Source organism: Echeneis naucrates, chromosome 19, assembly GCF_900963305.1.
Source record: "Echeneis naucrates chromosome 19, fEcheNa1.1, whole genome shotgun sequence".
NCBI lineage: Eukaryota > Metazoa > Chordata > Actinopteri > Carangiformes > Echeneidae > Echeneis > Echeneis naucrates.
Genome location: NC_042529.1, coordinates 7,865,363 through 7,888,343, shown reverse-complemented (window position 1 = coordinate 7,888,343; position 22,981 = coordinate 7,865,363). Strand labels below are relative to the sequence as shown.

The 22,981-nt window shown below is 39.7% G+C and overlaps 1 protein-coding gene across 1 annotated transcript in view; it reads right to left on the bottom strand.

Annotated features, from left to right (window-relative positions):
• Positions 1–22,981, bottom strand: part of nrg3b (neuregulin 3b) — a 158,405-nt gene that overhangs the window by 12,966 nt on the left and 122,458 nt on the right. Inside the window, exons 3-6 of the mRNA XM_029528135.1 lie at positions 12,497–12,570; positions 7,216–7,242; positions 3,441–3,543; positions 1,139–1,265 (exon numbers count right to left, since the gene is read on the bottom strand). Coding sequence (XP_029383995.1) covers positions 1,139–1,265; positions 3,441–3,543; positions 7,216–7,242; positions 12,497–12,570 — 331 coding nt within the window. The remainder of the gene's footprint in view (positions 1–1,138; positions 1,266–3,440; positions 3,544–7,215; positions 7,243–12,496; positions 12,571–22,981) is intronic.

The window sequence follows — 22,981 nt, the reverse complement described above, 5'->3', positions numbered from 1 at the left end:
GGAAGCAAAATTTTCCTGTCATTTGAGGCGTAGCTTGTTTGTAATCACTACTCATGTTCTATCATTAAAACACACATATTGCAGAAAGTAGAAAGATTTATTTATGTTCGTACAATTTAAGTCACACCGAGGAATTCTAACCGCTGAGTGCAGGTTGGTGATGTGAAAATAACATTGTCAAAAAAATGAAAGAAGGTTGCAGCTGCAAATAATTAAGAAGACAAAAGAAAAGCGTGCTTGAGATAATACTGAGTGAACGCGATGCGCGGCTGTTTCAGGGAGCGTATAGATAAGTGCTAATGCATCATGGTGATTACGCTCTTGATGAGACCTTTACATAGGTGCATGAGACTGCAATTACTTTGGGAATTAGCGGAGACAACAGTATCATCAGTGCCATCTACCTCCTCCACCTGCTCTGCTACGAACGTCTGGGTCTCTTCCCTTCTCTTCTTTTTTACTTAACCGAGAATTTGTCTTTTTGAATCCTTATTGATAAACGAAATAGATTTTTCTCCTCCAGCTTGTACTTTTTCTCTTTAAAATATCTTGGCTTGTGTTTCTTTGCCAATCATTAATTTGATATCATAACTTTGAGGGCTGAAATCTTACCTCTGAAAAAAAAAAAATAAATAAATAAATAAAATAAATTAAAAAAACAAAACAACACACACCCTACAACAACTCACACACAAACACACACAGAAATATGTTTGCAAATTCTCACTGTTGCAATACGTGAAAGTTAATGCTACTTGTCTACTGTACAGTACTGTTGCTGCGCTTGCATGGTGACTTCAATGTCCCTGACACACCACAGATTAGAGTTTCCAATCTGCACTTTGTCACCGGAATCTGTCATTGTGAACATGACAAGCAGATCTTTCCTGTATAACACACGAGGCATTTACGCTAAACCGTAATTCTCTTCTGTCTCTCAGCTCGTGTGAATACGAGTCTGAACAAAAGGCTTCAGCCGGTAGAGAGATTATTAAGACACCATATATCATCCTGTCAAACACGCTATAAACTGTGTTTTCTTTGTTTTTAGAGAAACGCTGCAGCATATGAAGATGAAAACGGTGATAATAATGACAAAGACATGAATAGAAATGTCTTAGTGTTATGCAAGGCTTACCTTTTGGAGTTGGAGGCTGTATTGAAGCCTGGGAGTAGATTTGGACATGAGGCCAGAGGCGTTGACATTGCAGTCTCTCAGGCTACGACTGTCAGAGAAATGAGCCTGAAGTTTTTCCCCGTGTCTCCTTTAGAGGAAAGAATGTGGTAATCATGAGGTAAGACAATAATCTGCCAACTATTCATGATACACAAGGGTGAGAGTTAGAAATGTGATGGTGAACAAACATCCATTTTCATTACGTCCTTAAAAACTGACAGTTTTTAAGGACGTAATGAGGACTTAAATACAGGGACTTTTGATAAGGACTTAAAAACAGTTGCAGACTTTTGATTTGCCTTTTGGTTCAGCTACATGGCTGACATTTATTAAGCACTTTCACTTCGAAAGGTAAAAGTGACAAAATGAGCACCAGTCAATTTGCATCTCACATGAAAGCGTTTCCTCCCCCCAAGCTGTAACTGAAGGTTTTCTGGTATTGAAAGGTACTCAGGAAGGCTACAAAAATAGCGTTGGGAGAGAATATGTCTTGCACAAGTGAAAATTTAATCAAGGCAATGTTCCATGAAACGTCGATTTCATGCCTTTGTGATAATATTCTGGCAATAGAAAATAAGAAAGATTTTAGAGAAATACACCAGACTTTTGGATTCTGATATTACAGGGCAAGGTTGGAAGTGAAGTGCCTTCCAGGTAAGAGGTTTGGATGTATAGATTAGTCAGAAGGATGCACGAGCTTTCAAATATGTCACATTTCTGGTCCGGGGGTGCTTTCCATTGATCTGTGTGTCTGGTGATTTAACACCAATCTAGCCCTAAAACCATAAAATACGAAATTTTGAACAAACTGTGGGTGAAGAAAAAGCAAAATGCCATCTTTTAGCAGCAGCGAAAATAAAACTCAAAAATTCTCTCTCACTTTGGATTAAACTTTGTTTGGATTAAAAATTAATTGATACTTAAGACTTTTGGATTAAATGTTAATTCACCATTAAATGTTCATTTTTAAATACTAGGTTGCTGAACCTTTGCCGCAGCCAGGGCCTGTTTCATGTTTGTTGAAGAAAGGACATGGAAGGGAGGTAAATGCTAGTAAATCTAAATGGGATGACAAGTTAAACTTCAATTCACAGGTTAAGCAAATTACTGTGTAGTTTGTGAAAGTGAATATATTTCACTCATCAGCCATAATATTAAATCCACTAGTTTATATAATAATGAGCTGTGTCTGGTTTAATTCAGCCATGCTCAATAAGCTTACTACATCATCTAGTATTATGGTACACTATTTATTAGTTAATGAAGTTCATTTCAGTCCAACCAATGATAATCAGCGACTGGCTATGCATTTATTGCAAGCATCAGCACTATTGTGATATGTAGTCCCATTTCCACCTCCCGTCTAATTATCAAACTTTATAACCACATATAATTAACTTGACTTTGATTTTCATTTCTTCTAGTCTTTAAAGATTTACAAGTACATCTCTTATCTCCAACTCCTCTGTGTAGTCTTCAAACCAAATCAAGGAGGCAGCAGTGCTAATCTTCCCTCTGAAGTACTGATATTGCACAAATAAAATTTTAGGCCTTTGCTGAAGAGCAGAATGAACTTAAGTATTAGCAAGGGATCCTTTTCTATTTGAGCTACAATGTCAAACAACATTTGGGAGAAAGAGATTCAATTTAACATGGTTTCTGTTTTTGAATAATTTCCGGTACATTAGCTCCCACCGTTGAGCCAGGACTGTTGGGGTCACCCTCATCAACAGGAGCTGACCTACTCAGAGCGCTACAGTACTGAATATAAAAGCTATTTTTGTTTATCAAGCCCAATTCAATCAACCGTACCTACATTAACTCACCACCTTTACACCCTGCTATTACTTTTCTTTGACTATATTCCTTTTCCCCTGCAGCGAGGAACTGATTTTGACACACTGCTGACGTGCAGCCTGGTGTACTCTTATCACACCACTTATATGGACACACACACACACACACACACACACACTTAGGATCTAATATTTTTGAATCACTCTCGCTGTCTCGTCTGTGTGTTTTGTTTTCTGTGAAGCATTTTGCGACACACCTGCTCGCTAAAAGCACTTTACAAATAAATCTTACATGAGTATCTGTCGCAAATGCATCCTACAGAACTTAGATCTGATGCACATCCAAAACATCCACTAGCCGGCTCACACTTAGGTTTTTATTGGGCTCCATGCCATGATAGTAAAGTGCTCTTCTTGCACAGCCAGGGGCATACTCTGCTAATGCGGTGCAGCCTGGTATCACTCACTTGTTGCGGCGGTAGAGCGCCATGCATGCCACTCCAAGAAGACAGATCCCCGAGGCAATGCTGAAGATGGACAGCACCTGCCTCTGGTAGGTGTCACCACTCTCTGCAGAGAAGAGAATACAGTTCAGACCATTGGATTTCTGCTGTGACACAAAGGATGTTGGCTGTAAGTGTGACTGAGCAAGAAGAAAGAGTCATGCAGTGAATTAACATACTAAACACACACAAGCTGTGGGCGCACCTAGACACTTAGCCACACACAGGCATCCACCCACAATCTGTATTAGCAAAAAGCGACCAATGCTGCTGTCAGTAAATGTCAGTGTTTGAGCAAGGGATATGGACATGGCAGACACAAGCAGGGCTCAGTGACATGTGCTAACTGAAGTGTGATAATCATTTCGTTCAGACAAACCCAGCAGGCAATACCGATGGACTGTCTCAGCACAGCAGGGGCCACACCATGTGTGTGTGTGTCTGTGTGTGCAAGCGTGCAAGTTCTGTATGTGTGTCAGCATTCAGAGACTGATGGCGACATGGAATTAGCAGCAATGAATGCTCCCGGAGCTTCTTGTCAGACCCTCACACATCAACAACAGAGGCTTAAGGTCACAAGCAGCTGGGACAAGTAGCAGTTGATCCCAGTAGATATCTGTCTGACTGAGCCGCTGGATTGGGGACCAGTACTTCCTGAAGTGCATGGTGGAGGGGATTGGGGGAGCACAATGCAAATCACTGCCTGGGAAATCATCCAGTGGTCAAAAATGACCACAGTAAAACTAATCTGCTGACATTCAGTGTCGGGAGTTGTAGAGACTTCTGTCAGGAGTGACCACTGTCACTCCTGACCTTGAACACAACCTCCCACGACATCACTCAGTCACTGAGAAACAATAAATCCATCTGTGTTTGATCTCACCACCTTGACAGCTGAAAGGAAAAGTGCAGAAAACATCACAGTAACTTGCTCATGACCTTTGAGGGCTTGTTTGTGGCTTTTGAGGCCGTCAGTGGGAGAATTGTCCTGGGAAGTCTTCTTCATGTGTGCTTATCTGCCCAGGTCTATTAAAACCCCAACACACTTATTTTAAGGGCATAGTGAGCTTTAAACCTAAAATACAGAACAACAACCGAGTCTGTTCAGCCCATTTTATTGTTTTATTTTCCTCCTGTGGATTACAGCGGTGCTGCATCAACATATTTAACAGGTAGCATGATGTAACTGACTACAAACTGGCAGGGAAACCTTTTTAATATGAGCTTTTGGAAAAAGTTAAAGATAACATCTGAGGACGTCCTGGAGTTACATACTGTGGAAGTATAAATAACAACATCACAGATCCCAACTGCCCACTCAGCTGCTGTGAAACAAGGTAGTACAGGTTGGAATTAAAATAGAGCCAGCCCAAAGAAATGCTGCAGGGATGGCCAGCTGTGATACATTGTTGGTTATTTAAAAATGGCAAGCTAACAATTTGTATCATGGATAATTTTGGTTTTCGATAAAAAAAATGCAGCAATCATATTTTAGGCTTTGATTCATTATTGTAAATTATCAAAATGTTTGAAAATAATATCACTTAGAGATTTTTGCTGGCAATATTATAATCTTAAAAAGAGCAATTTGGTTTGTTTTATAATCTTTGATGTAATGTTGAACTCAATATTGATGATTGAGGATAAAAACAGGGTAATAGCTAAACCTTTGTGTTATGTTTGGGGTAGTATTGTTTCTAAAAAAATACAAGAATATATAAAATTTGTCAATATTTTATATTCTTGAATAGCGTATATTTTTAGCAACCATTGAATGAATGACTACCTTGTACCTTACAATATAGAAGCAAAAATCACTAAGCTGTAACAGTCATCCTAGTTTCAAACCTTTTTATTATTTTTCATTTTGAAGCAAAGCCTAAAATATAAAATGCATGTATTGTGTCAACCATATACCAGGGGCATCACAAATTATTATATACTACTTCTAAGTGACAAAGTCGAGTTGACCCATTGTGCCATTTGTTAGAATGTCTTCAGGCTGCAGTTTACAAAACAAAAGTTGACTTTCTTCTCTTCCGTTTCTAAATAATACTTTGTGTGTATATATATGCTCCTGTTTTCCCTCCAGCTTTTACATTTCATTAGTGAAATGACCTGGTGGATGGCTGTACAGCTGAAATATATGGGAGATGGCTTTCCATGCTACACCATCATCAGTGCTCCTGTGGAGCTCCACCTGAGACAGCCTATCCTTTTTGGATAGATGAAATAAGCTCCTCCAAAATGTGGGCATAAAAACAGCTGTTTACAAAGCTCTGCTGAATGGCTGCAAGGAAAAGCCAACATGCAGTCTGTACATAAAACCATTACAGGCCTTTCATGTCTGATGCCTACAAGGCATTCTTTAAATCAGATGCAAAAACATATCGGGAAAGGAACAAACTGAACAGCCTCAGCTATAATGACTAAGCTGTGTCATACTAACATGAGAACAAGGCAATCCCTTGTGGCCGGCAATGCTATATCAACCACTGTATACAATGCTATAATGACAACTACACAAGTGTCCATGACAAACCTGGATATTCAGCCTGAAATACATCAGAGCAAAGTAGGGAGCCATGAGAGCTGCAGCTGCTGGGCCGAAGAATGCAAGAAAATTAAAAAAAAGATTATATTTAAAGCGCTCAATCCCACTTCAAACAGAGCTCTGCTGAATTCTGACTGTCTTAGACTCTCACTGTCACATACTACTCTTATATAAGAACTATCAAAAGATTCTACAAAGAGTAAGCAAGTGAGAATGCAGCGCTTACCTCAAAAAAAAAAAAAAAAAGATCTGTGCTTGTGTCTGTCATCTGGCCAGCTATCAATCGATCAGGCCAGTTCTCATTTGCTCTAAAGCATCTGCCCACCTGCAGTAACTTCGTGAACTAATTCAGCCCTGCATTAAAATCACTGAACTGAGGAATTCTGTGTTCAGCGGGTTTCTCCTTCAGACTGTCTCTTTCCTTCTATTTCCTCAAGGAAGTGTGATGTGATGGTGGCGTATGAAGCCATGTTAATGGAGAACTTCACAGCATGCACAGCATGTGTGTTGTTTTTTATGTATGCACAAAATGCAGTCAGAGAGCAAAGTAAAGATGGCAAAGACAGAAAATGAAAAACAGTGTGATTGTGAGAGAGTGGAGATATTGTGTGTGTGTGTGTGGGGAGTAAGATTGTGTTTTCCCTCCGGACTAAGAACAGATTCACTATTAAAGAGGGACATAGTTTGTTTTTTCTTTAAAGATTTGTTAACTACCTGAACTGCTGTAAAGCTATTCTTTTGGGGAATTCCAAAGAGGTAGAAATTGTATTTTCATTGCCATTTGGAAAACTTTCCTGTGTTTGGTTTCAACAGATACATGAAAGTTGAAAAAAGTGATGAAAATGATGCCACTCTGTGTATGATATAACAATGTCAGACATTTGTGCTAAAATGGCAATATGGCCATGAAAGGAGAACACGCCCAAACATCCATGAACTGCTGCAGTCTGACTTTGTTGCTTCACACTCATTACACAACCCTTTCTCCTCTAACGGTACTGTTCCTCATGCAGACAGAATACACCTAATTCACCACCACGGTGTTTCCATGGAGACTGGCCCACATTCATTTTCCAAGGTGAGCGGCCTTGTTGTGCTGGATTGCATGTTTTGTGTGTGGTATTCTGCAGACATAAGGCACATGAAAGACTGAGCACTCCACACAGTCAATGACAAACTTCTTACCCATGAACTCGATCCCAAGTTCATCCGCTGTTCCATTCAAGGCCAGATAGCATGAGAAAAGGGAGTGAATAGGTAAGGAGAGAGGGAGGGGGACGGAGAAGGGGAGACGGAGACAAAAAGAGAGAGCATATAAAGGAGTTACAGCATGATGCACCTTTATCTTACTTAAAATTCACCTTAGGGAGACACAAATGCTGAAACAAGACCATAAAGTTGGTTTGACGGCTTTCTTTGACACGGCTCTCCCCTGTGCATCAGGTAATGAGGCAGTCGGCCCCAGATGCTTGGTATGCTTTTCCATGATACTCCCTGACACTGCCTTCACACAGCCTGCAGAGGCTTTGGATGAAGAAGGGAAACAACAAAGATATGGGGGCTGAGAGAATTAGAGGAAGGATCACAAAAATAAAAGTTGAAAATGACATATCATATAGCTTTATGTCACTGACATTGCTTTTCACAGGCCTTTTATATCGACTCGAGCCTGAGGCATTGCAGTAATTGTTCTCTTCTGTCTCCGAGCACAGCCTTTCAATATTCACACTCTGGTGGCGTTAAGATGCACCACACACATGCGTTCGTATTCATGTGCACACATAGACATACAGCGTGTTACTTCCTCTCATCCGCGCACACAGACTTTGACATAGATCTTTTCTCTCTCGCTCTTGCGAGTCTTTCTTCATGCAGTTAAGTCCCCCCCACCCCCACCACTGCCAGTGCTGGAAACAGATAAAAAAGGAGCACTCGTGTTCTTTCCATGCTGACAGTGCCCCCTTTTCATGTCACTGTAATGTAATCTCATTTAAATTAAAATGAAACCCTCACTAGTAATTGCTTTTCTGACAGAGGTGGTCTGAGTTTTAATGGAATGCGGCTCACCAAGCCCGAGACAAATTATATGGTGGGCACTCCAAAAAATAAAATAGAAATTAAAAAAATAAATAAATGAAAAGCAGTAATTAAAAAAAAAAGGTAAGTAAATAAATATTTTTTCAAAAGAACATCTGTTCAGGGATGTTTTTGATTGTACCACGGGGAGATCTGTCAGGGCCATGGTTTTACATATTTGAGGCAAAAATACAAACCGGAGAGCTGGGGTGAGGCAAAGGGTAAATGAACATTTGAATGACTGGATTAATAATGACAGTGCAGAATTATCTCCCTTTACATTAAGGGGTGTGATTTGAGGAAATATGTCATGTTCCCTAGCAGACTTAGAAGAAGAGAAAGTTTCTGAGCACGCAAATGTTTCAGTAAAATACAAAAACAAGTTTGTCATTTCCTCTCAGACTGCCTGACAGATTCTTAATGAGGCAAGGGGATTTTCATGATGAGAGTGATAACAGGAGAGAAATGAGAGAGAAGTTGAAAGGCAGAGCCTGAGATTCCAAAATGAATTAATCAATTAACAGAATGATTTATCTTGGTATTCAAACAGGAAGTAGGTGTCGCTGTGTATGTGCCACGACACAATGAAATATAATAGAAGTTCATCATTTTCAGATTTATCTCCTGCAGCCTGGAGGATTATTTAACAGATGCCAGCATTCATCATACACTCCTACTGAATCATAGTCCGTCTCATTGCATCTCACAAACTAATAATTAAAACACTTAAGAGTCAATCAATTCTCGCCAGTGGACATGACGATTTTTTTTTTTTTTTGCCATGAGGAGTTATGAAATATTTGCACAATTAAGATGCAGTCCAGACTCTTGGGACTAAGCGCTTACTGCCAGTCTGACACAATCACTTGCCAAGGCCAGAAAGGTGAATGCAGCTTCTTAGCGTCATTTCCTGATCTGTGTTATCCATTCAAGTCTTTCCCTTTGACTGCCAATGGCAGCAGCAAACACTTTTCCACTCCATACCGCCCCGACTGTCAAAGCCTGTGTAGATGATGTCATTGCAACACTGATACACATCCCTCCTTCCTCTGGCACTGCCTCGTCTGGAGATATTCACCAATCATAATGTGTGCAGGCCCCCAATCTTTCACATTGGCAACTCAAAGCACCCCGAGGAATCATTTACGACGTCTTGTGGGAGGCCTTGAGGAGGCGCAGAGAATACCTGCACATCATGTCAGATGCCTTAAGAGGCATGAATCTGGCAGGTGGGAAAGACAATGGCAGGAGTGAATCAAATCCTTAATCCCCTCCTTCACTTGGGTGAGCAGGGAAAAGGGGAGCCAAGTCCTGAGCATGTTTCTGTGTCTGGCTCTATTATTGAACCCAATATCCTGTGTTGCTACTTACAGCAGGCATAATATCCACGAGAGATAAATAGTTCAAATTAGGCTTTGTAAGTAAGTCAGCTGGGTAAAGCCATCGACTGGCTCACCTCCCTTTTCCCTGTCTTCAATATTCCACCAAACATCACCTCTGCAGTCTCAAAGGTGCAACAGGCCTAACTGAACATCATTAGTAACATGCTCTATAGTCTCCCACAGTTGAGGAAGAAAGTCGGTGCAGCTCTTTATCAGGTATAAGCTAAATTGCAGCCTTCCCACAATCCCATACCTCCAATTAAGGACCCTGTCACAACCCCAGCGTGCAGCCATATACAAGACCCCCGGCTCCTTCTACCTCCCTCATTGCTGAAGCTACCCACGCAGCAGTATAGCTACACCACCTGGCAAGGAGCCTGCTTTTCCTTTTGTCCTCGATCTTTAGAGATGTACACAACACTATCTGCTTGGCTTTCTACCCCTGTAAAGATGTGAGTATATCAGAGCGGCACCGCAACCAAGTCAATCCAAAGTGCTCTTCTGAGTGGCTGTTTTGTGGCCGGTCGATGCCATGACAAAAGATAAGGGATGATGGAAGATTTGTGACATTATTGATTGACAACTAAAGTCAAAGGAGAAAAGTATTCATGGTATGAGAAAGTTTTCTCACCACAGGGTGTGATTTGCATCTCATGCTGCCAATGGCAAACATGAACACACACAAAGTCAATCAGCTGAATTTAACCCCATTTGTAGTTCTTCTTAGTGTGTGCATTTATGTATATGTGTGCATGACTTGGCCTCTGAAAGCAGGATAATCCTAAAAACCATGGGTAACCTGGGTAAATTTTAGATTACTCTGTATCAACAGAATTTCCTTTTGTGTCATCTGGAAACATTTTGCGCCTTAATGCATCATCTGCGCTACGTCTTGCCTTACATTCAGTATCATGTGACAGTAGTAACAGTCATTCATCCTAACCAGGTTTTCCACCCACTGTAAACACTCTCTCTCCCTAATCAAACATTGATGCATATGTGCACGTTCAGTAACAGCTATGATGTTGCAAATTTTAATCTATTTTTTTGTTTACACAATGTATCTGTAATTTCTCCCTTTCTATGCATATTAATTCATCATTTTCCCTAAACAAGCTTCTTGAAGTGATTTGAAATAAATTCATTTGTGAAGGGAAAATGTACTCATTGTGCCACTGTTCCAGACTTGTAGACATTTGAGTTTGTGATATAACTTTGGGCTCACATAAATCAGCAACCTTAAACAGCACCATAACAGCGTTGTGGCTTTGTGGGCTATTGTTGCTGAGATTCCTCATCTGAAATATTGTATTTTTCAACATCCTGATCAAAATGCTTCACTGGCTTATTGTTAAACTTTTGTCGATTTCAAATATATGCACTTTCTCTTGTGGAAAGTATATGTTAAGTCAAATGTCTCAGTCTTTTTGAAATAAGAAATTCATATTGATATGAATAGAAAAACTGCACCAACGTACATATGCAGTGTATTTCCCTGCGTCATCTTAAAACTGTACAGGCTTACAAAAAATAGCATAAACCAACATTAAAAAATGCATTAACCATTAAAAAAAAACAACTTTTGGCTTGTTAGGTTTATTTTACAATATTTTTAATAAAAGGAAATGTACTCTATATTGGCTGCATTCCATTTCTTTTTGTTGCGAAATACAATAAAATGGAGCTCAAAAAAGCACAACACCAATCTCCTGATCTGGGCATGCAGGAAAATTGATGGCTGTGTGCAGAAGCTGAAATAAATCCCATTGCGAAAGCCGGGCACCATGAGGGAGCATGAAACGCGTTTCCTGACACCGGCTTGTGACCCCATTAATGGACCCTTAGTGGGACCGATGGCATCAAACACGAAGCAATAGGAGTTAAGTTTTCTCTCTGACTCTTAGTGCAGAAGAGCCAAGTCACTCCATAAAACAGTGTGAAGTGGTAAAGCCGCAGCCTCATGGGAATGGCTCCAGGCTTCCAATTTCTTCTCCTTGTACCTCTGACTTCTGCTTTATTTTTTAACTACTCCACACAGCTGTCATGGGGATTCAAAGTCTTCAGGGGAATTTTTCATCAACGATAGGTAACAGCAGATTTTCCCATTCCTTTTAGCTAGACTAAAGCAAAGTTAGATTAAATACCATAATAAAAGATAAAAGAAGTTTTACGTGCAGGGTTTAATGCTAATGTCTTTGCAGTGTGTCAGCCAGTAAAGAAATACACTATCGCAAATTTTGTTTTGACTGTCTAGTGACAAAATAACTTTCTCAACGTCTTAATAATTGCTCATTCTCAACAGGACTGCATTAATGCATGGCTCCCTAATTTAAAAGACCTGTAGACGCAGCAGCTGAGAGCATCTACTGCTCATGAATTACATACTGTGAATATGTATTTAATACATACATACATATATGGCGAAGCTTTTTGGAATCATTTTAGATTATTAAAATCCTTTTCCCTCTGTCCATCAAAGCAAAAGTATCATTTAAGCACTTATATGAACCTGATCAAAACGTATAATCTCTATCTAAAGTCAGTTTGTCCGAGCATATAGAGCCAGTTTTTATTCATTTACTGGATGATGTATTAACATGTTATGACTACACATAAGCCTTTAATTTAACACTTCCTCTCTCTCTAAGAATTTCATAATGTTGTGTATCCTTAAAGCACCTTAAAACTATTTTGTATTAGTACAAGTGAAACTGTGCTTTTTATTCTGCACAAGGAAAGAGAAATATTACTGATACGTTGGGCTGTAAAGAAGAAAAACCCCCCAGACTATTCAGAAACTCTAAATTAGTTTTTCTGCATAAAGTATTATTCCAAGGCTGATCTCACTGGTATTATAGTTTTTTTTTTTTTTTAATCATCCTGATATCAATGATGAGATTCACTTAAGACAATGTAACAGCCACTTGTTTTGGATTTGCCTTCATGTTTGCACATCAATACAAAAATACTGTAGGATATATAGAAACAAAACTGAAAATAGACCGTACTTGGATCTGACAAGATGGCGTCTGTCTTGGGTACAAACTGGTCACAGCGTAGTCCATGGTAGCCCTCCTTACACCTGAAAGAGGGAAAAACATTTGAGCAAAACCTATTGAAGAATGGACAGCAGAGACTCTGAGATGGGGAAAGTTGAGAACGGGAAGCCCAGATGGAGAAGTGAATGGACAGTACAAAAAAGAAAAAGCAGCGTGCTCACTGAGGACTGAGGTGCTGGAGGGAGATACACACAAACTGTCTAGAGGGGTGTGGTGAGAAGAAAGAGTGGAAGGGGAGGATAGTTGGGCAGGCCTAAGCAGCGCCTGCAGCCTCACTGATAGCACATGACTGACAGGAATGCCAGGTCCCAATGGAGGAAATGGGGTACTTGGATGGAGAGTGCTTGGCGTGATGCAGACGACGTGAGATCTACTGCAGAAGGGAAACTGCCATAGTTGGAAGTCTCATATAAACAAAGTCCTGGCAGAGCGCGGATATTTGCGTTCGGCAAAAAAAAAAAATATCCCGACAATGTTGATGCTTGCAGATCCCTCAGGAACTGTCAGAAACACATCCACTCAAATGATGGCATTTAAAGTCTGGGCTGTCTAAGTTGTAATAGTTTAGAAACGTCCTTTAATATACAATAATTCTGCATCTGTTTTTCCTGTTGTTCAGGGATTTCATTTCCCCAGCCAAAATAAATAAAAAAGTGATCGTAAATAAAGTTTGAAGTCACATAAAATACAAGACAAAAATAGAAAGTTTGGAGCTGATTCTCAAGACTGAGCCCTGGTTTGGCACAATCCTCAATAGTCTTTTTTTTTTTGTCTCAAAGCAGGCTTGAGCTTTTTTTTATTCCTGTGTCCAATAGTGGCCATACAGCAAACACATTCAGTGGGCTGATCCGTCCCTCTGCTCTTTCACAGCTTAGAGGAGACAATTGGGGGATTTGCTTTGATGTGTCTGTTTCAACATAAACTTGTACATGAGTGAGCAATTGTCTGCACTTTCTTTATTGCATCAGTCAGTGACTTATTGTTGGTGAACCTGGGGGGGATTACACTCGCACACTGTCCATCAATATCGCTCCACCGCAATTCCACCTTCGTCGCACATCCTTCATATAAGTATAATGCACTGCATGAGTGGCAAACAAGAAATGGACCCCTCACTCTTAGCATGACCTGATAAATGAAGACAAAACAACACAACTGATCTTAGTGAAGTTATTTATTAAGGCTCTGGTCTGAGTGAAAACTGTGATCGATTTTCAACTTTTTCTTTTTACTCTTCTTTTTTTTTTTTTAATAAGCCATAAGCTTGATAGTTCCATTTGTTCAATGTGTCTCTGCTCAGTGAGTGCAGTTTGTATTGTTTTCTGTTTATTTCCATGATGCAGGATGGAGCTGGACAAGTGATGAAAATAAATAGAATACATGGTCCTATAATTTCACACTAGCTCAAAGCTGATGATAGTGCTAATGCAACTGCATCACAATTTTCACTGGGTGTAGACATAGTTATATATTTTTTCATTTTGTGTCTGTTTAATGGTTTTTTTTTTTTTTTCCCTTGCTGCGCCACAGGAACCTACTACTGCCAAAGAGGGCGGCGCATCATAGGTGAAATTGTACCTTGGTGATCCAGAGCAATATTTGCACAGGGTTATTGTCACTTATGCAGAACACCTAATATAAAAAGATTAAAAACACATTCAGTCAGGTACTCAACCTTGCCTGATGACGCTTTGAAGCTGTATTAACGTTTTTCTGTTTTGTTCTTTTGTTTGTTAGAATTATGGACACTGTTTTTCTTATTAAAGAACTCAAATACGACAACCACTGAAGAAAAAGGTTTCATAAAGATTTAAAAATGATGGGTGTGCCACACAGTTAATGTGGAACGCATTTGGAAACTCGTGCTGCTCGTGCTGCTGTAGTGACCAGCAGCTCTGTCGAGCTGCAGGGCGTGATTGTTGAAACGGTCATTTTGTATTATGTGGCAGTAAAAATCCCTCTAACAGCACCTTTAAAGAGAGGGACTCATTACTCTTCAACTGATGTGTGAAAAATATCCTTGAATAAATCCCTCTAAATCTTCAGCTGCAAACTGTGTCATTCCATTTGCAAAGCAATAAGCAAAACACACACAACCTCTATAGTTCTCTGCTCAGGCAGGGACAAAGAACTTGTCACTGTCTCTCCTACAGACGTCTACCTCTTAATTAAACTTAAAAAAGTACAAATTCAAACACCCTGGCGTTCTCCAAACACTCTCTGATCCCTTCTTCCATGCACACACACACACACACACACACACACACACACACACACACACACACACATACACGTAATTATGCTGTGTTACATTGTTACACAAAGAAGCACACAGCGTTATGCAGTAATATTGTTAGGGTGGGTGCTGGTGAGTCAAGGAGATATTTAGGATAAACAATAACACAGATGTACTGACAAAAGTCACAAAATCGTGTGATGTCCTGATTTAGGTCACAAAGGTAAACAAAGTAATCCTGCTTAGTATTCATGGTGATGACCTCTGTGCATTCATTAATTACATGTTTAACATGGTTTTGTGGCATTAGATTTTTTTTGCATCAGAGCCTTTTATGTTGGAGGATCATATGCAAAAGAATACGCCATAGCACCAGTCTGAATGACAAATATAAAAAATGAGGAATTAAGTGAGGGCAGCAGTGGGAGAGCGGTGGAGTATTGACACACACACACACACACATTCATCTTTATATCTGGCGTTAAAATTGCATGTTTAAATGAACCTTGTTTTGGAAAAGTTGTCCCATAAATGCACATCCACACACAAACCTTTAAGACTGACAAATGTTCTTGTTCCTGACATTTCCTGTACTGTGCTTTTTTTCTTTCTTAGTGAAAAGCTAATGGTATATCGCAAAATTCAGGAGGGCACCCAAAGCAGCCAGTCAGATTTCAAGGGTAAATCATTCCTCCCCTTGCAAAGCTTGGCTCTGCCCTACCTCACACCTTTTATCCCAGGGTGTGCTGAGATGCCTTGTTAGTATTCTGAATCACAAACCCAAAGGCAGAAAGCCTGTCTGGCTATCTGTTTACGTCTGGGCTTGCTCTCTGTTTGTCTATGTCTTCATCTCTCCCCTCCCACCATCTTTATGGCACTATGAAACAGGCTCACGCATCCCTCAATGAGATGCAAACAATGCTTTGTAAATGTGTTCGTGTGAACATGGCGTCAAAAGCCTGAATAGATGGTAAACAATATGAGATAATGACGTGCTTTGAGTGAGTGTTCGGCTGTGTCTTCACAGAGGGAAAATGGGGGAACATCATCTTGTACTGTATTTGTGTGTGTTTTTCCAAACTGGGAGTATCTCACAGTGAATGCAGACGTGTGTGTTTATATCCTGTAGCCGCCGTGTGTACGAACAGCAGCTATAGACTCGGGGCATGTTTTCCCCCACAGCTCCGGAGCTGTCTGTGACTACCCAGATGCTTTTCAACACATGTTCCAGTCACAGGGTAAACACACCTCTAAAATCTGGAGGATGACAGAGGGGTGGGGAGCACTGCCTCATGACTAATTACCATCCTGCTTGTTAATTAGCGTGAAGAAAAATAAAGGATAGTCTGAGTGCAAGGGGAGGGAAAAGGGGTTCAAGGAGGAGAGAAGGGATGGGAATGTGATCAAGTCAACCAAACTTTTCATTTAGCTCCTGACAGCCATCCATACTAGCTCCCACATGTGCTATATAATGACTCCATATGAAGCTTCAGCTGATGAGCCACTGGGTAGGCACCACAGCTTACTGGAAATGAAAATTGCTCCCGGAGTGCAGAGCACTTTATGACTGATCCTGGCTTGCTACTTGCGTTAGGATAAATAACATCTGCCGTTTGCATTGACACTTTGAACAGGATAAATCGTGAAATGCAGACTTTTAAAGAGGCCTAACCTTTCAGCTTTACAAGGATCTCTTGGAGATGCAGCCACATGCACAGTTGTGCGCCGCAATTCTTTACAAATGGTTTTAGAAAAAGTGTTTATAAGCCACTTTAAACACTATATTGCTTGTATATAAGTGTGGGAAAAGTCCAGCCAAAATACAACGAACTGAATGTAGGTCTTGAGCTCTCCCCATTGTTGAGCCGGCCGTAGGGGAATTGTCCGCAGGGACAAAGCTCTGTGGCCTGCTACATCTCTGCACTTGTAGACAGTAAAAAATTCCATGCTAAAAATTCAGTCTCAGTCGAACCACAGCTCCCTCCGTCGAGAATTCCCCATCCGAGTTTCACTCCTGTTTTACTTCGTATTTCTGTCGCTCTAAGGCAGGTAGACTTTCCACAGTTACTCCAGTTGGCTGCTATCTCCAATACCTGAGGGAAGAGCTTTCTTCATGCCTAAAATTTGGCCTGGATTTTTTTTTTTTTAACTAAATGTCATCGCTGGTTGCTGGAAAAAAGGGCATGCTGTAGTTCCTGCACTCGCTATGGACGATTTAGGTACTTCACATCTGTGCTGACTTCCATATTGAGGTTCAAAGTTCATTTCTATTGACTTTTGAATTGTATTCAGAAAAGAAACGGAGAGCAGTGCCTCTTGATGAATGACCTGCACTTTTATAGCACGTTTTTAGTCTTAGAGACTACTCAAGTACTTCAATACTGCAGTCCATGCCACATTCACCTATCCACACAACACATCATTATACTGATGGAGTGGCCACTAGAGGCAATTTGTTGTTGAGTATCGCACCTCAAGGTGCTTCAACATGATGACTGGGGTGGGATTGAACCGCCTACTTTCTGATTACTGGACAACCTGCTCCAACAACAGCAATGACTATTAACCTCTGAACCCAGAAGAACTGCACAAGATGTTACATTTGCTAATGAAGGTCATAATATTATTATTTTTTTTTGTCTATATACAACATTAGGGTGAATTAATACATGCTGCATGTGTGCATAATGCAGATTTTACTTTTGCATAAGAGCCATGAAATTGAATAATATTTCTATCTTTATTTATCCTTGCTTTTTTGGTGTCTATATTCCTATAATCTGAACTGCTGCTATCAGAAATTAATCCCTCTGATTGAAGGCAAATGGTTTTTGAAGGGAATCATATAGCTGCATTAAAAATTCTATTACTGATTAGAACATTTGGCATCCTGAAGGGTTTCAACAGTATGGTTATCCCATTTAATTAAAAAGAGGGTTCATCACGGGCACAGTCTTAATCTATAAAAGTAAAAATGTCTCTGGCATCATGTGTTGATTTATCTGGATGACATATGCACAATTACAGCTGACCAATTTTTAGAGGACTTCACTACAGTATGCTCAGATTTTACATGTTTGTAGCTTGTGGCAAAGTGAATTGACTAACTTTTATGCTGGCATAAAGAAAGGGCACAGAAATAATAGTAAAACCGACAAAGGAAGGAGATGTCGCATGCTGCTAAAAATGTTGGCGCTGAGATAATCTACACACAATGGTGATTAGGTTAAATTAGCAGAACGTATCTGCAAATAATCTGTAACACAGCCGATGCTGGACTGAATCAGTTTTCCCTTAATCATTTGAGTTCTTGGAAATCTCCCTCTGACTGTCAAAGGCAATCGTTATTTGGCAGCAGGGGTTCTTTACACACTCACTCATTTATTACACATTTATTACACTGCACCAAGTCTTTTGACTCACTGCCGCATCTCATATGGCACACCAACTGGTGCTGTTGATGTTGTTAAGACTGATACTGAATTGGCCGTTTGACCTATGAGCCATGCATATGAATGAAAATAAATATAATGGAAATAAATGGTTGAATTCAATTCACCGTGTGTGGTTGGTGAATAATTTGGTTCTTCGATTTGCTTATTTTTGAGATTCAGCATCTTGTGTTGCCTGTGGCACATGCTTATTTTATCAGCTGTACAAATAATACATATTTAGGTAGCTGAGGGCATGCCGCTGATTTAAGATCAGTTGTTTCTCCAGAACAGCCTAATTTTTACCAGTGGGAAGGTCAGAATGACTGACTAAAATCCTTTATTTATGAGAGGAAAAAAAAGCAGATCTCTAATGGTCTAATAATCAAAATAACACACATACACATATAACACACACCACATGCACGCATACACACAGGCATACGATGCTTCACCCTCAATATCATCCCCTTATCAGCAGCTGAGACTGCTCCAATTTTTATTGATGGGCTACAAGGGAAGAATAGGTTATGAATTGGCTGCAATCTCACCAGATTGTTCTATGGTAACAAAACAACAACAAACCAAAACACACACACAAATCAAGGCCAAACTGACTGAAATACAGTTCCTCTCCTTCTCCATGCAGCTGCAAAGATAGGTAGGACATGATTTATACCTCAAGTGGATTTGATGGATGTCTATTACTATGTGTGAGCTGTTTACATACGAGAGTGATGTGCAGCTGCCAGGATGTGTCTGTCTGAAGAGAGAAATGCTAAATGCTAGAAGGGGCCAAAAAGATGTAAAGTTAAAGCGACGGTTGTCACAGAGGAACTTTTTTTCCTGTGGTGCATGTAATAAATGGCATCATAGAATTAAGTCGAATGAATTACTTTGATGACAAAACAGTGCAACAATAAAGGTTTTTCATTTACTACGGACAGAGTATGGTGTGTGATATAAAGTGCTCTAATTATGTGATTAACATCTTGACTCAGGGTCACACAACCGTAGCTTTAGATATTGTTCATGGAAACACAGCTATAATTAATGAGAGGTTAATTACAGTTGTTACTAATGAGCCCTTTACTGTTTCAATAAATACATGGTGGATAAACTTAAGTACGGTTACACTGTCCCCATCTCTCTCTCTAAGCATAAACAATTTTTTGGGCTTGAATACATTTAGTGGCCCTGGAAACTGGTATTTACAGTACACTGCATTTTCTTGAGCTGTACTCTGGCGTAATTGCTGCTGCAATGCCTGCATTTTGCTGCAGGGATCATTACATTTTCATCAGCTAAGACAGTAAACAAGGCGACCGCAGTCATTTCATTCATCAAGATAAACATACACAGTGTCTGGACTAACTAAGGACATAAAATATTTCACATGATGTTTTGCTCTAGTGTGCTCAATCTTCAATGCTCCAAAAAGTCATTAAGCTTGTGGAGGATGAAGATGCCCCAGCTTGTTTGCTCCTGCGCGTCAACGGTGCTGAAAACGTGAAACCGGGAGCTGGCACTGTATAACGCAGGAGTGCACACTGCATCATGACAGAGCACCCAAGTTGCGAATCTGTAACAGGTGCGGTTTCAAAGGACGAGAGATAACAGAGGAGGTGGGGGGGCAAACACGCGAGGGTGTGGGGGGGGGGGGGGGGGGGTTCCGCTGAAGGGGATGTATTCCTCTTCATCTTCAGAGATTTCTTTTTGCTTTCTCTCTCTGGATGTGTGCATGTGCATGCCCGTGCACATGTGCACACAATTGCCAAAAAAAAAAAAAAGCAGACTGGGAAATTCTATTCTGCTTTTGAAGAGAATAATACTTTAAGCTCCACTCTTGAAGATTAAGGGTGAATTTTACCAGCAGTCCATACAGGTTAAATATTCATAAGATTTGCACTTCTAGCCTGGTATAATAGCAGGCACCTGCTTTGTGTACTATTAACCCCTGCATGTAACCTTCCACTGACATATTTCATCATTTTGTCTTTCCACTTTCAGTGATCCATAATTCAGAGGCTTACTGGAAACACTGCCTCTGTGCTTCCACACTGGACTGAGAGGAAAAACAAAAAGAAAATCTCTTTTTCTGTTTGTAACAAAATTCCTTTTCTGAAGTATTTTCTGATATCTGTCTTCTTACATCTTAATATAGGCACAGAGCAAGCCGAATGCAGGTGGGGGGTGGGGTGCTTCATAACCCTTCAAGTCTTTTCATGATGATCATGTGTTTGCAGAAGGTTTGCTAAATATCATCAATTAATATAGACTTTTGAGAAGCACCAATGCAAAGTAATCAACAGCTCATATTCCACAGAGTGAAATCCATGTAGATAAACAGCTATCACTGCGTTTCACTTCAGCAGCGTTGTCATTTGCATCACGGACGTATGAATCATTCCCTGTGGCCATTAGAAATATCTTTAATGTCACCTTCAAAACATAGATCCAAACTGATTACTTCATTAAAGGTTGTCAACTTCTTTTTACTGTTTGGATATTTCAGTTAATTTAGCCTGCACAGGGGCAATTACACAAACATCTTAACAACACACGTTCTAAGGTGACAAATAGAAACTTTATTTTTATTTATATGTTAAATCATAACAATTACATCAATGCACTTTGCATGTAGAGCAGGTCTAAACCAAATTCTTGATAGAATTATTTAAAAGGGACTCAACAAATCTCACAGCCAATAAATAAGAGTTCTGCATTTCTCTTATGACACATGTATCATTATTGCTCTTCATTTGATTTAATGAACTGCAAAGTAAAAATGGGCAAAAAATGGGAATGTGGAAGCCAGATTACAACATTTTGGTAAATAGCAAATTTACAGCACTTTTCGATCTCTAGGTCTTAACTGCAGACACTCTTCGCTAAGCAATTATGCTCATCTAATGATGACTCAAACTTTATGTGCACTTGGCTATTGTCAACACAGATGATTTTAGCTGTATTTGTCACTCGGGTAATTTGGCATTTTTACGATGATAAGAGACGTAACTGCCTGAATAACATGAATGAGCTCATTCGGGCTATTTTTAAAAACACCAAGAGGTTATGAGAGCCATCATAACAAATCTTCCTGAATCACTAGAGAGATTACTGTGACTTTTATTATTCATTAGACTTCCCCTTTTGCCAGACAGCCACGAACACAGACTTGGCTGCCTCTGCTATGATGCACTACATTACAAATTTAGCAGGGGTTTGAACTGTACCCTGAGAGGACATAATGCGATTATTAAACAGTAATAAAGGATGTTAGTAAGAGAGAAAAAAAGACCACTAGAGCCTCTGCTTGTCAAAGAGATGTGTAAACGCTTATCCACTTTGGTATCATTTGCGTGCCGCTTTAACACTGATGCCATGAAAAAGTAATTAAGTTCACATGTTTTGTTTGGATCCATGACAATAGATTGAATAAAGTCAATCTAAAGACATATGATATCAAGTGATTGAATTGTATTTTTGTTTGCAAACAGCCTTTTTGACTTTGACCAAAGGTGCCAGGAATGTAGGTATGGCCGGTTACATCACCACAGCAGGAGAAAGTGTGACCTGAATAATTCACCTCCCTGTCTAAGTGAAGTGGGAGGCAACATCACATTACAGCCTTAGATGAACACATTGTATCAAAAGTGAACTTGCGTGTGCTAAAGCAGAAACGTGACTGGTGAACATTTAAATCCTCATTGGATTTAAAACATGAAATACCTCACAGACTTGCAAGACAGGTAATGTTTATTTTATATGCATTTGCTTTACAACCCTTTAAATAAACATACGTACGATAAAAATGTGTCTATTGCATTAGATTGTAATGGTGCCATCGTATCTGCCTTTATTGATTGCTATTCCCCTCCATTTTCCTTTAATAAGAACAGTAATGGTGCCAGAGACAAATAACTGTCAAGAAATGACCTTTAGCTAAACCAACACTGCGGTTTGTAAATAAGCACAGCAGTAAATCTCTTAGATCTCTAGATTATCATAGGGTGAGTGGAATGTTTTGTTGTGGACTGGCAATTTATTCTTAAAGAAGAAGACACTGCCATTAAAATATGATTATGCCGTGATTACAGGATGAGCAGAGATCTTTTGACATATGGTGCCAATGGCTTTTACCGTGCTGTTATTTTCTGCAGCCTCCACGGCAAACACATCAATCTGCAGAATCCCATTTTATTTTGGACTTTGACTTTTTCACCTTAGCTTTACGAGAGACTCGCAGTCATCTTCGCCTGATTCATTCTGTAAAAAGAAATAATGTTTTTGTTTTTGCCAGTGTGAATTAAAGGAAATCCCTTTGGCTGAACTGGTAAAGATTGTTGAATTGAAAATTTTAGTTGTAAGTATTTTTTTAACAGTAATATTTTCTTATATTTTATAGACTAAACAACTGCATAAACAAAAAATAAGCAGAATATTAATTCATTATGTAACTTAGTGTGGTTAATGTTAGCACAAACAAAAAGCAAACTCAAACAGTCATCATAATAACAAAAAGGATATTTTCCTACTGAACACTTCAGCCTTTGTTTTCAACACTGTCTCATATCTTTATAGCATGACTTGAAAAAGATTTTAGGAAACTTGCTCTGAGATTCTGCTCCATGGTGACATGATCGCATTGGCATTAAATAATTTCTGCAGATTTCACTGCTGCACTCTAGAGCTGCCAATCGTCTACATCCAAAAATGATCAGTTTGATTCAGATGTAGTTACTGGGGCCACTAAAGTACATTAAA